The sequence below is a fragment of the Ambystoma mexicanum genome, chromosome 8 (genome assembly GCF_040938575.1).
Source record: "Ambystoma mexicanum isolate Mex_15411 chromosome 8, UKY_AmexF1_1, whole genome shotgun sequence".
Lineage (NCBI taxonomy): Eukaryota > Metazoa > Chordata > Amphibia > Caudata > Ambystomatidae > Ambystoma > Ambystoma mexicanum.
In genome coordinates this window covers 893,233,340-893,246,981 of record NC_090929.1, presented here as the reverse complement: position 1 = coordinate 893,246,981, position 13,642 = coordinate 893,233,340, and the positions used below count along the sequence as shown (strand labels likewise).

The 13,642-nt window shown below is 40.8% G+C and overlaps 1 protein-coding gene across 6 annotated transcripts in view; it reads right to left on the bottom strand.

The window, feature by feature from the left end:
• The window catches only part of LDB3 (LIM domain binding 3), a 501,927-nt gene that overhangs the window by 233,557 nt on the left and 254,728 nt on the right, over nucleotides 1-13,642 (bottom strand). For 2 of the 6 annotated variants that reach the window (XM_069610774.1, XM_069610775.1), the window contains exons 5-6: nucleotides 13,365-13,387; nucleotides 6,482-6,685 (exon numbers count right to left, since the gene is read on the bottom strand). The exons of the other annotated variants lie outside the window; for them this stretch is intronic. In XM_069610774.1, coding sequence (XP_069466875.1) covers nucleotides 6,482-6,685; nucleotides 13,365-13,387 — 227 coding nt within the window. The remainder of the gene's footprint in view (nucleotides 1-6,481; nucleotides 6,686-13,364; nucleotides 13,388-13,642) is intronic. 6 annotated transcript variants of the gene reach the window in all.

The following is a 13,642-nucleotide window of genomic DNA, read 5'->3' as shown; positions in this document are numbered from 1 at the left end:
TTGATTGTCAATCCAAGTTTTGAATTTTACAAGAATGTATAACTTGTTAAATCATATCATACCAAAAATATTCACCTATTTTATATCAGACCATGAACTTATTAGAACCGTTTTCTTATTTTCCTCACGTAAAATGTATATGTTTTTAATTGAGTGTCATATGATAAACAGCGATATAGGAAGACATGCGAGTTGCGTTGAATGGAATGAGTTAATACATCAGTTGCTTTTCACTGTACATCCCACGGCTAAATGCAAAATTGATTATATAGCAGAGAAAAATTATATTCTATGAACATGTGGACATTAGACCATCCACTGTACTGTGCAAGCTAGAGAGATTTACTTACGCTAGTGGTGAGTCAGGGACACTGAACCATAGGACCAAACACCCAAAGCGCATTTATTTTGGATAGACATCATTAGGAGGATGATGTGCACAAGACAGCATTGTTAGTACCAGAAATGTGTTATAAAGGAAAGAGTGGATACAGAAAAAAGGAAAGAAAAAAAGAAATAATCAATTAAAAAAACAGAGTGATCAATATTATAAACATTTAAGTAACCAGCAGCTTGCTACTTATTCTGAAGTAGTCTGCCAAAGAAATTACATCTTAGAAGGTATGTTTGAGCTGCATGATAACACCTTAAAAAATAAATAGGGTGGCCCTTTACAGTGGGCCAATAGTAGAAGTGCAAAAAGCTTCATTAGGAAATCAGAGTAGCATATTAAAATGTGGCCATTTTTTGTATATGCTGTCAATTCCTCAAATGCTTGCATATGGTCATTGGATGTGAGGAAGGGTAATTACTATTTAATTGATTGCATGGTACACATTTGGTAGTTAAACTGGTCTTCATCACATAGTTACCAATTCACAAAGCTTGTGGCCAGATCAACGAAACCCAGGCATGAAAAGAGGACACAGAGAATACACATCTTTATTAGTATTTACTGTATTATCCTCTAGTATTGTATTGATGCTATAAATGTAATGCCATAATAATGTGTCTTCATATATTCACATAAGCGTGTTTACCTGACATTTCACAAAAGTAAAATGACTTGTCTATTATAAAGAATGGACTGCTACGATACATAAGGCAAGGCCTGCAGCCGGCACTTGATAATACAATGGCTGCAAACCCATGTGTAGCACTAGTAAGAGCTAGAGAATAGTTGCTCTGCCACAATGTAAACATGAGCACATGCACATCTTGATGGGTATGCGTAATGTTGATTACATTTAATTTAGAAATTGACTATGTGCATGTACTGCATTGCATGTTTTCTGCTTATCACCTTACTTGTGCACATGCTAAAGACGGATACATGGGGAAGGTGCCTTGTGGGGCCCTATGCTTAACACAACCAATAGTCCATCAAATGTATGAGCTTCTAAATAGATTATGTAATCACATATCTAGTGGCAAAAAATTGAGAAATGCTTTAAATGTGTCAAAATCATGAGGCACCCTATAGTCACATGAGTAATGGCACCACATGTTTTTAGTGTGTCAGTAAAAACCTCAAAACACTGGACAGATTAACACTACTACTTATAATAAGGTGTCATTTTACACTTTCAATTTATTCCTAAAACTGAACCCTGTGTTAGACACACACACATCTGTCTACCTGATGTTTTGGATATCCTGAATGGGTAAAGACACAGGCATCGTGTATGGCTATTTTGGAAATCTCAGCAGAAATGATTGGTACCCTTTATTAAAGGAGAGGCGTACCCTGCAAACAGGGGAGACGTCCCCATTGGAACAGTGGTAAAGTATGTTTGCATTTGCCACTTTGTATGCGAGTCATCAAGACACTGTCCCATATGAGGCCCATCCTGGATCAATTTAGACCTAGCATCCTGGAAGTGGAAGCTTAGGAGATAGTACTTTATTCGCGCCACCATATGCATAACAGTAGGCCTAAGTAACTCAGGTTAATCTATTGTACCACCCTAGCACAGCATGGAGGCTGAAGAAACATGTGGCAACCTCTGACAAGGTGTAAATCAGAACGCACAGGTGTGCAGTGTTTTTCTTAGCCAGGTGGGGCATTACAATCACTGCAATCAATAATTTGCTGTGAGTGCCAGGAAGATGCTTCTACACATTGTGATTGGAAAAATGTGAGTCTGCTTATAACATTGGAAAATACACAACACTGTATGTGTGAAAAAACCTACTGCACAGGGAATGTGTGGAAAAGCACAACCTGTGTGCCTTTGCATCTAAATTTCTGGACACATTACGCATGTGCAAAAAAATGTGCTTGAAATAAAAATCCTCAGCGAGAAACACTGCCTCCAAGTGTTTGAGCATGTGTCTGTTTTGTTTGCAATGTATGGCCCTTTAAATAAAGGGCCATTCAACATTTAAGTTTTTCTCATGTAAAAGTGAAGTCAGTACTCTGTGTTTTTTCTTTTGTAGCCCATCTGTCTTGTGACCGCCATATGATTAAGAGGTCTCTGGGACTTTGAAGGCTTATGGAACTACCATCTTAGCATACTTTTTATTAGTCCAATAAAAGGTATAAAAACTGGGATTTTGCTGGATAGATTGTGAAACTCTTTAGTGTCATTATGGCTAATGTGTTTAAAATTGGTCCTAATGGATGAGTTATTAGAAATCGTGTTTAGCTGGCTGAACGGGAATCTACAATCTTTGCATTCTGAAATGACAAGGGCAGATCCATTTAGAAATGTTGGTGACAAAAATGTTCATGCCAGTTCAGTGAAACAATTCTCCCCTTGGTGTTCTGTTTTAACACCCATTGGCTCCAGACAGCATAGTCAATGGTGAAGCAACATGGGCGTTGCAATCCAAAACATCTGCAGGGCCACATAATGAGAAACCCTGTGTTAAAGTGAACCCCTGGTTGGGTGATGTGTAACTATTACATGCCACACTATTAATTACACAAATATTGGTAACCATGCTAACAATTAAACAGTAATTTAAGATCATATAATGTGGCTACTGTATCTGAACTGTGACAACATTTTAACTAGTCTTTAGCTGGCTTCCAAGACGCACACCTACAATAAAATGAAAGTACAAATGCTTTCAAATGTATAGCTCAACAATGCACATTCTTTGCATCAATGTATACCTCTCATGTATGATGCCTTAATACTTAATTATATTCACATGGCATATGTGTACGGTTCTTTCTGTACACATGCATTTTTCATTTAACGGAAATATGCATTGTAATTCTCAAATAAATTAATGTGGGTATTTTACGGTTAAAGTAATCTCTGTGCACTTTCTTTTCATACAAACAATCTGTCATTTTACCATGTGTCTTGCTCAAGTGAATAGAGATCTGGAAATGTATTCAAGGTAACTGAAGCAATATCCATATTTAAACCTGAATCTTACAAACACTTTAATCTGATGATGAAAGCAAAGAAAGGGTGATCACGTATTTCTACCTATGCAAATAACAGAGTCTACTATAACCTCTTTTGGTGGTCAATAGAGCTTCAATTCACCTGAAAGTTGGGATCAGAAGAACACATAACAGAGTGCAACACAATGTAAGCAGCATTGGAGGCAACAACACAATGCAGAACAAGGCATAGGCTGGTCTTGAAAGCTCGGAACGCTCTGCTATGAGTGCAACGTTTTCATTTTAGTATACCTATATATACATGTTTTGCTTCCTGTTGAGCATATGAATCCACTGGAACCCAAGTGGAGATCACAAATCAACCTCGAGCTTGGGTAGCACCCAAAGGAAAGATTTGAAGTTCCCATCTTGTGAGTTAAGAACCGGTATTAAGGTCAATATGATATAGTGGCGGAGTCAATGTTACAGGCTGTCCACTGAATAGGTCAATGAAGTCCACAATAGATGACCAATCAATTAAATGAATAGGCTTTCCTGCATATTCTGAAATCCTAATCTTTAAGCATATCTGGAGAATAAGTGATGAATGCATGAGATATATGTGGCTATACAAGTCATAGCAAAATGAATCTCATGTATGGCACTCTGGGGCTTTATAGTCCTACACGGACACTTTACGTTAGATGTGTAAGGCAGCCTTTTGGCACAGTTCTTAAACTTTTGTTGAAAGAGTTCCCATGGAATCGCATACATCTCTACTTTCCTACTGTTTTGCTCATAGGATTCAAATGGTGGACTAACCATATTTTGTGCTGCAATATCACATGCACAGCCGTGATCATCCATCACAATCCAGCCCTTGATGTACCCACTCAATGTATGGGAGCTCATCCTTGCTGCAGAAACTCTCTCCCTACACGGTTATCATGCTCTTCAAACCAAGAGTACACTGTTGTAGAGGCTATTCTTCACTGAACTCCCTCACAATCTATTCTTTATAATTTGGAAGTATATTGATAAATTCCCCCCTGAACTCTCTCTCTTTGGACAATTTGAAAATTGTTATTTTGACTTTCCAGCCACTAAATCGCCCTCTTCGTTCACCCGGCACCAGCGCCACATAGAGTAGCTAGTTCTGCATCTGTGTTCCCACTGATTTATAATGGGATTTACAACACGATAACTTAATCATCAGCTTCCTTTGAAAAGTCCACCCATGGTTGGTATCTATGAACAGCCTGGTACCAAGGATCCAGAATGAGCATGTACGCTTTTAAGCACACCATCCTTCAGTACTGACATTTCAGGTGACATCATGAATCTAAACATATAGTTAACAGAATGGAATACTCATATATATTTAAGCAGGTTCTAGTGACAGAAATCCTAGGAGAAACATAAATAGTTAAAATATGCATGCACACTGCCACACCTGCTGCATACACCCACATTCCCTCCCTTCTGCCCCAACACCCACACACATAGAAACCTTCCATCAAATGCTTATTTTAATGTTGGGATCCATTGAAATTGGTTCTTAAGAGAACTTCCTCCACAACAAAACATTAAAAAGGAACAGAGCACAGTTCTCGTCATAGAAGTGTTGTATTATCTGAAAGCATGACAACGAAAACCTTATTTAAGGAATAAGCGACATGGATTGGTTGGCGAAAGCAGTAGCCATGGTATTAGCCACACTCATTCTTGATCCATGCCATCAGGATCAAATTGCTTGATACAGCGGTGAGCGAGAGATCAGAGAAGCACATCAATTGATATGGGTGGAGGAGTTAGAATCATGGACTCACGATGCCTCCCCGCGCTACTGAGCATGGATTATTTCAACCATGCAAGGGAAGGAACTATTGTCACTTTAAGCCTCATTCACCTGCTGTGTAAACAGGAGGCAAGGGGCAGTAAATAGAAGGCATGGCAATACCTGCTTGGAATTCAGAGCCGCTCACACACATTGCTATCTCAAAAGCTCTGAAAAATGTTTGGCAAGTGCAGAGAGAGCCTTTTAAACATATGTTTGTGCCAATATTTAATCATGTGTTTTGAATGTTTGTGACGCCATCTAAGCCATCCTTTTCGAGTGGTTACAACCACTCTTCCCATTTGTTAAACCTGGATGGCACAAACCTGCTTGAACACAAAAAAGGAGGAGTTCTCTGCTTCTCCATAGATGGCACGCGTGGCACTCAACAGAGTTCTGCCATTCACTTTACTTTCAACTAGAAAACACGCTGCTGACCAACGGAGTTCTCTCTCGTCCTGCCAATATCTTCTGGGCTTATGTCTATGGGCATGGTCATTATAACAGAAGCGACGATTTTGATATGGTGCACTCTCTGCAAGTCATAGAGAGTGTGGTTTTTAGAGTGACTTTGGGCCAATTGTGAAAAGTTGACGATATACTCCACCCCAATGGAAGCTAGCAAAACATTGTTAAAACCTTTTGTTTTGGGCGTCTTGTAGCATAGGGCCTCTATCATTGATGTGCTGTCCTGCATCTTTTGCAGGTGGTTCAATAGTTCTGGGTCTTTGCAAACAAATTGCTATATCAGCAGTAAATAGAGATGAGCAGAAATGCCACCCTTAGTACCACAGATCAGAAGGGCGAAATGGGCAGACAGGCTGCCATCTTCTGCCACAATAAGAGGCCTTCTTGGACTTGGTGCAATCCATTAGACGTTTTTTGGGAAGAAACTGGGCAGAACACAGATAATGCACGATGCTTTGTAAGCCATGTTTGCAATTTATTTGGACGAGAGAAACCATGAAATCTAATAGTTTGCCAACTTAAAAAGCAATAAACATTTTGAAATGTATGGACTGCACTGACTAACATTCAAACCTAAATCTCATTGTTACTTCTAGAAACAATGCAAGTGGAGATGCTGTTGGGAATTAATGCAGTTCAACACTAGCAACCAGACAGTGGCAACAAGTAGTGCAGGGCTTTTCTGTACTTGTACCCACAGTGGTGCAGTACATAAAGGTGATAGCAGCGTGCCTATTTGTCGGCTGGTTTATATGATAGTGGAAATAAGATATACTCCAAAAGATCTAAGGTCATGCAGGGTCCACAGCAAACAGCGAGCCGCCGAGTCTTACCTGGACATGTCACTGCCCCTGGCCTGAGCCTGGCCAGCAATGGCATCCATGATAGCATCCTGGGAGTACATGCTGATGGGGGTGTTATACTGGGCGTGAATGATAGTGGCCTTGCCACCTGGGCCTTTCACCTCGATGGGCTTGTGCGTAGACGTGGCAGAGTCTTTCAGCACATTGGCATTGAAACGTTCCACATACTCATTGCTGGCAGGAGGGGGAAGTGAGGTTAGAAGAAAGGGTGTGGGAGAAAAGAAAGGGCACAGAAGTGACAACTAAATGGAATAAAACGTGAAGGCTCATGCAAGCAATGCAACCACATTCATTACATTTCTTTGAAATGCAGTGCAACTCAGACATGCATTTTCAGATACCAAAAAGTAAAACGAGAACCTAGAGACTATTCTATTATTATTTTTTTTGTATATAGCGCAACTTTCCCATGGGCTTAAGGGCACACAAAGAACAGTAAAAGCCAAACAAAACAGGAAGGCAAAATAGTGATTTAGCGTGGAGGAGGCTTTGGAACCACACACTCATCACCTTGGCTTGAGGTTAAACAGGAAGGTTTTCTACTACCATATGTAATACAATATTCCATTTCCCGAATATGTGTCCGTTGTTTGTTGTGTTAACACAAGGAACTACATTGGGCTTCATTAAGAGCATGGTGGCAATTGTATAAACATGTGGCATTTTTAAATACCTCCTATTTTTAGAATACTACCTAATTATGAACTGAGATTGCAGGCACATTTACTGAACGTTGCGCATAAATACATGACATAGGGTTACCTTCTAAGTATCCCATGTGGTATAGCCCATGCAAGCCCAGCTCATAATTCTAATTGAAAAGGAGCAGGTCATCTGCGCTCGTAAAAACAAAGAGGTGATGGCTGGAAGGTTTAGAATGAATCTTAACCACTGCCATCGCTCTGGGCAACCCTCCAGACCACCGTTCTTCGCCTGCCAAGCCATTACAGAAGGGGAAAGACCATATGCAAATCAGGCTTGGTCCCACCCCAAAAGGGGCAGTCCAGCCCGAACTGCTAGGTCACATCCCTTCTGCACGAGACCACAAGCATCCCCAAACATGTTTCGCCCTTGTTGGGGCTCATCAGTGAGGAGTAGCTTGGGTTTCTAGGCCCAGCAGGCACGGGACCCACCTCTGAGCATACCAGTCCCACTCGGGGTGACAAAGCAAAAACAAAGAGGTGATGGCTGGAAGGTTTAGAATTAATCTTAACCACTGGCATCGCTCTGGCCAACCCTCCAGACCACCGTTCTTTGCCTGCCAAGCCATTACCGCTCAGCATCAAGACTGTTTTCAATTTGGGTGTGTGGCATGTTCCTCAAAAGCTTAAAGTAAGTGTCAAGACAACTGTTTCAGGGTTTTACACTTATGCTGTTTATTACTCAAGCCTGAGGTTGTGGATTCTTTTCTGATATTGGAATTTTCCTATTGGTGTTCATGGCATATTATCCAGATCCCCAATGTGCAACCAATGTGTTAATGGCAATCAAAACATAATCTTCAATTGTTCAAATTCAATACTCAAATGCTCAATTCTCCTTCTGAATGATCAATACTTCTTCAAAGACCAACTCATCATTTTACATTCATGTTTGTACCATTACTACGGTGGTCCTATAATGATGAGAAGCACAAGAGGTTGGAGAGAGCACTGAACTCTGTTTCATGTATACCTTTGTGCAAGTCCCCTGGGAGAGGAGGTCCCCTGGTTCTCCTTGCAGTTGTTGTGGGACATTGCATTCATGTTATTAAAAGATACGTTTGTTAAGAGCACATTAATGCTGTTACAGCATCTCGATTTGTTAATCTAGGTCCAAGATAAACTCTTTGAATGGTGTGATATTCCTGGAGATTACCCAAAGCTAACCATTCAGGAAGGTGCTATTTTACAATGAGACACCATTTAGGAAAACACTAATAGGTTGAATTTAGTTATAAGACATTTAGTGTCATGTGGGGAAGCTCTCTTTAGTGGCATTTAGCAAGACACTACACATTCATATTTATTGAGAAGATATCCAGAGCTGTGTAGTGAAGCCCTGTTAATGTAGTCAGTCTGTATTGCTCAGCCAATAGACCAATATTTAGTGCAATTGGTCAGTCGCTACGAAGTTTTTCATTTGTTGAAAATTTACAATGTCTTTAGCTTAGTTATCGCTGAAACAGTTCAATAGTATTCAGTAAGAAAATACAGTAACATTCACTAGTTTTCAACGTATTTTCTTTGAGTAGGTCCACTTTAATGCCATTAATTCCACGTTATACTATAAGGAGTGGAATCTATTTAATGAGATGCTATTCAGTGGCATTTGAGTGGGACGTTATTCCATAACATGACATTTAGTCAAGTACTGTATAATGAGGGAATTATATAGCGCCATGTAGAGAAACAGTTTTCCTTCGCATTTAGTAAAACACTATTCTGTGCCATTTAAGATAACATTGTTCCGGTTCCTTTTTCGTGTGACTGTTCAGCATCAATCTGTAGGACTATTCCGTATACATCAGGGGGATGCTAGTGAGTCAGTCATCAATACATTTGCTGTTAAGTACACTATGATTCCGATTCACACGGATTTGTACTATTGTAAATCCTAAAATGGCCGGGATCTTGGATTTTTATGCCAGTCCTCATACCTTATTCATAAACCCTTAAAACTTGGACAATTTTGGAGATGCCCGGAGCCTAAATCATCGCGAGTTGGATTTACATCTGAGGATCACATAGATACTCCCAGCAGTTCCACTTTGAAGACTTTGTAAATACGATATGATGAGGCATTTGAAAATGGACATCTTATAATTTACTCCAGTGCAAATATTTCAGAATCATGCACCCTCCCCATTTGCTAAATTGGGTGTTATTTAGTTGAACAGCACTTAAATGGAACTTATTTTTACACTTTTTAGTGTAACTTTCTCTGGGAAGCGGTATGTCTCAATGGCTTTCTAACGTAGCATCTATAAAACATGTTCCCGTTAATCAACAAATGCTATAAATGTTTGTCGAAATGTAATGGTTTGAACATATAGGTAGTATTGTATCCCCTTGCTCTGTACGCCTGATCATTACTTTAGCAAAATGTTATAAATTAGTGTGGACATAGAGAGGCCACCTAATGGCAAACAATTCTTCCATGTTGTTGTGCCCCCTTAAAAAGGTTTGTACCTCTGGTGTCGAGAACCCATTTGAACCTACCTATGACCACTTTATCTCTGTCTAGCGGGGACTAGTAAATTAGCAACTCAAGTATGAGAAAATGATCTACTCCAGGCCTGGAGGAAGAGGCTTAAATATGTTTCCACTGTAGCGGGAAACTCCCTGGTTCTGTATGGTTTGTTGTTTGCATTAAGTTTTTAATTAGATTTTAATGTCTTTTTTTCTCAACCTGCTCATTTGAAGTTTTAATGTATTATGCAATGTTGCATTTTTAACAAATGCTATTTCGTTCACCTTTTTATGTTTGAGTTCTATACGTTGTGAATTATTGTATATGACGTTTATGCTCTTTTCGAGATGAAATAAAGTTTAACACACACACACACACACACACACACACTAGATAAGTGATGCTTTGCATTTTAAAGCCTGGAAGTTGTTCTGAAAGAATAAGGGATCTTAAGTAAAGGGAAGCATTCCATTGATAGATACACTTTCACACAACAAGAAGAAAACTCATGCGGGAAAGGCGGGGGAGAACAAGTCAAACACAGGCATGCATGCAATCTGGATTCACAAATTGGACAGCAAAATGCTATTTCACATTTCCAAATTGAGCAGGAAAACTAAAGGCATTTTTACTCAAGAGGAGGCAAGAGAAAAGTGCATGGTCTGGTATGGAAAAGAGTGGCCAATCTGGTGACTCCTTCTTTCTCAATTGTGTCTTCGCCGGAAATTTGTATTGCTTTGCCAGGGCCCATTACTAAGTGAGCCACACTGGTCTCTTAGAAATGAAAGTGCCCACCAACCATATTTGTAAGAGCCACAATTATTTTGCCTCAAGTCATGATGTTATCCACAGTGGTAAATACTAAGAGGGTGTGTTACTATGTCAAAGAGGATAACTTCCTGTAGAAAACCGGAACATGGGGGAAGGGAGGTAGATGCTCGCACTATGCTCCTGTTCTACCTAACCGATGTATACAAGTGGGCACGCACAAAGTGCTGAGGTAGCCGGGGTTTGATGGTGCGGGAGCATGTTAAGTACCAAATCAAGACACAGAAGAGGCTCATAGTCCATTATAGCGGATGCCAGCAACATGATTGAAAGTCAAGATTGCCCGGACTCCCACACCCTTTCTTCCTCAGTGGAATTTGGAGATTGTGGACCGCTTGCACAGGGCTCAGCCCAATCGGCAGAATGTGTTGAGGGTCATTGCCCACGCGGTGGTTTTATTGGCTGTTGGCACCCACAATAAACAGTCAATTATCAAACATAACTATGCTTCAGCCTTTTGATAATCTCCCTTCTCCCCCCCAAGGACCTCCTACCAACCCTTCAGAAAAAGAAAGTTAACCAACCGGGTGGGGGATAACCCCACCAGGTGGGCTTTGGGTATTTAGCTTCAAACGTACAAGGCCTTGCACAGTTAGAGGGAATGTCTGATGTCCTCCTTGTTACAACAGGTGATAGACCACGAGGACAGCTTACTACATGGAAGCTCACGTGTTTCCTATTAGCCAACACCCTTCCTTCAAAACAGCTGTAAAGCAAATGTCATAATACGGGATATTTTAACAGCTGGGATGCAGAAGCTGACTCCTGAATGCTAAAAGTTGCCACTGCACTGTGGTTCAAAAAATGTAACAAGACCGAGTGCAATTAGAAACCTATTGAAAATCCAGCTAAACAAAATGTTGTTAAGGTGGATTTAGTTGCAGCAAAGTGACATTGTCTGAAGGCAGCTTGTGGAGTTCAGGTAATGGGAACATGGTGCCACGCTCAAAGCAATACAGCTATCAAGCCAATAGGGAGCGGTGTGAAGCAGTCGTGCTGGCTGCCTGCTGCAGTTGTTTGTAGACGATATTAAGAATTTGGCCCCTGTTGTTTTTGCACATTGTGTTTTCGTTTACGTTTCACCCATGTTTAAGTTGTGGTAGAGTGTGATTGTCATTTCTGCAATCACAGATGGTATGACAGTGCCATGTTTTTCGGTTGCAGGAAGCAAAAGTACAGATGGTTATCTGGGATAAAACTAGACAGGTTTGATATGATAGGTTGTTTATAACGCGCTTAATACCCAGAGGTTTGTAAGCGTGGACCCGGGGATCGAACCTGTGTTGCTCCATGTCATTCTGCTTCCAAGGCGAGCATGTTGCCCCTGAGCTGTCCTCCTGAGACGAAAGCAGGCAAAAGCCTCCTTAGTTCCTGGTCAAAGCTTGCTCTACGGCTGTGGAGCACAGTGGCGGATCTCAAGTCTACAAACCTTTCAGGTTGTATACATAACCACTCAATTTCCCATTCGGAACCATTGGATGCAGATTTATCTCATGATAATTCATTTTGGAAATAAAAAAAACTGATATGTAGGCAGCGGTTCTCTGTGATACGGTCATCTGGGCAAATTCCTCGTTGGGCCCTGATGTATTATCCTTCCACTTTTCATCTTTCCTAATACATTCTCGGTCAGGTTTAATGATATAAACCAACTCGATTGCTGGAAAATGTGGGAAAATTGCTGGATAGTGGGAGAAAAAAAAATGGTATCCAGTCAACATATCTAAAACATTACAGAGTGGTACATTTCAGAGTGGACCATAATACAAAAAAAGCAAACATTAATTAAATAAATAAAGGGTAGTGGGGTAAAGCGGTTAAAATGGGTCGGATGGGGTTGGGGTGGTGTTGTAAGGGTAAAGTAATGGGGAGCTGTGGGGCTGTACCGCCCAAAACAAAATACAAACGAAAAGAATCTGTGTTTTTCCATATTTCGTCCCTGATTGAATTTGCCACTCCGTAATTGTGGTCGGTAAGATCACATGTAACCAAAAAAAATCAGTGTTCTCCGGTCAATGTTTTCCCAAGCAATATCATCACTGGATCGCTTTGGCTGTAGTCGAGACCAGTGTTGTGCACTGCAGCTCCAAGGCAGCAGAAACCAATGTGCACTTGATATTAATTAGAAAGGGATACAAGCAAATGGGGCATCATGAAAATGAAAATATCCTCAACCGCTCATGACCATGGGGGCATTTTAATTTGAAGAATAAATAGCAGGATGGAGACCGCCAGGTAATTTTACTTATTTCTAACCGATGGGTGTAAAAAACAAAAGACGTTGAAACAGATGAAATTGTTTTAACACCTTTCTTTTCCTCTCAGTGTTTGAAATAAGTGTAAATGCTTTCTACAGTTAACAATTGCGTGAGGGATTTAAAATGCATTCCTTTAGAATCTGCCTCCTTTTGCTAAGTGTAACAAAACAGGCAGATTGCATAGGAATCAGTTGGATTAATGCCAGCGTTAAAATGCATGCTGGCCTTAAACGGTGTGGTATTTTCAGCTGGAGCAGGGATGTGTGGCTGACCAGATAGTCTGTTCAGTGACCTAACTCCACCAAACACAACATGAAACGTCCCCCATTGGGGAGGAGGGCGTAGAAGACATGATTGGCCTGTTCAGAGGATCATACTTAAGTAGACCTGCAATGCATGACACTAGCTGCTGTGGCACGGTGGTAATATGCCGCATATGGACAGCCGAGCCAAGTGTGTAGATGGCATTGCTGCCATTGGCTGGCGTACAGCATTACAGCTTTGAGCATCATTTTAAAGGAGAACATCAAGACCCATGCTTTGCAAACACCAAAACCTCAAAGCACACGTCATCACACCCAGTATCGTATACTAACGTGGCAGGCGTGTTGGCAATGACCTGGAGGGAGACAAGAGAAGAGACAGAGAGTGAGGACCTGGAGGTCAATGGGCATGCCCACAGACTTCTGTGAAAATAAATGTTATGTGCGAAAACAACACAGGATTCAGTGTATCCAAAAGCATCATTTATGTTATCGACCACACAGCAGAGGTGTATACAGGGTAGGGCCTGAGCGGGCACGGCCCACCCAAAAACTGTAAATACCCACTGAGCAGCCCTGTGTGGGCATTTACAGATGTTAATGTCACTGTG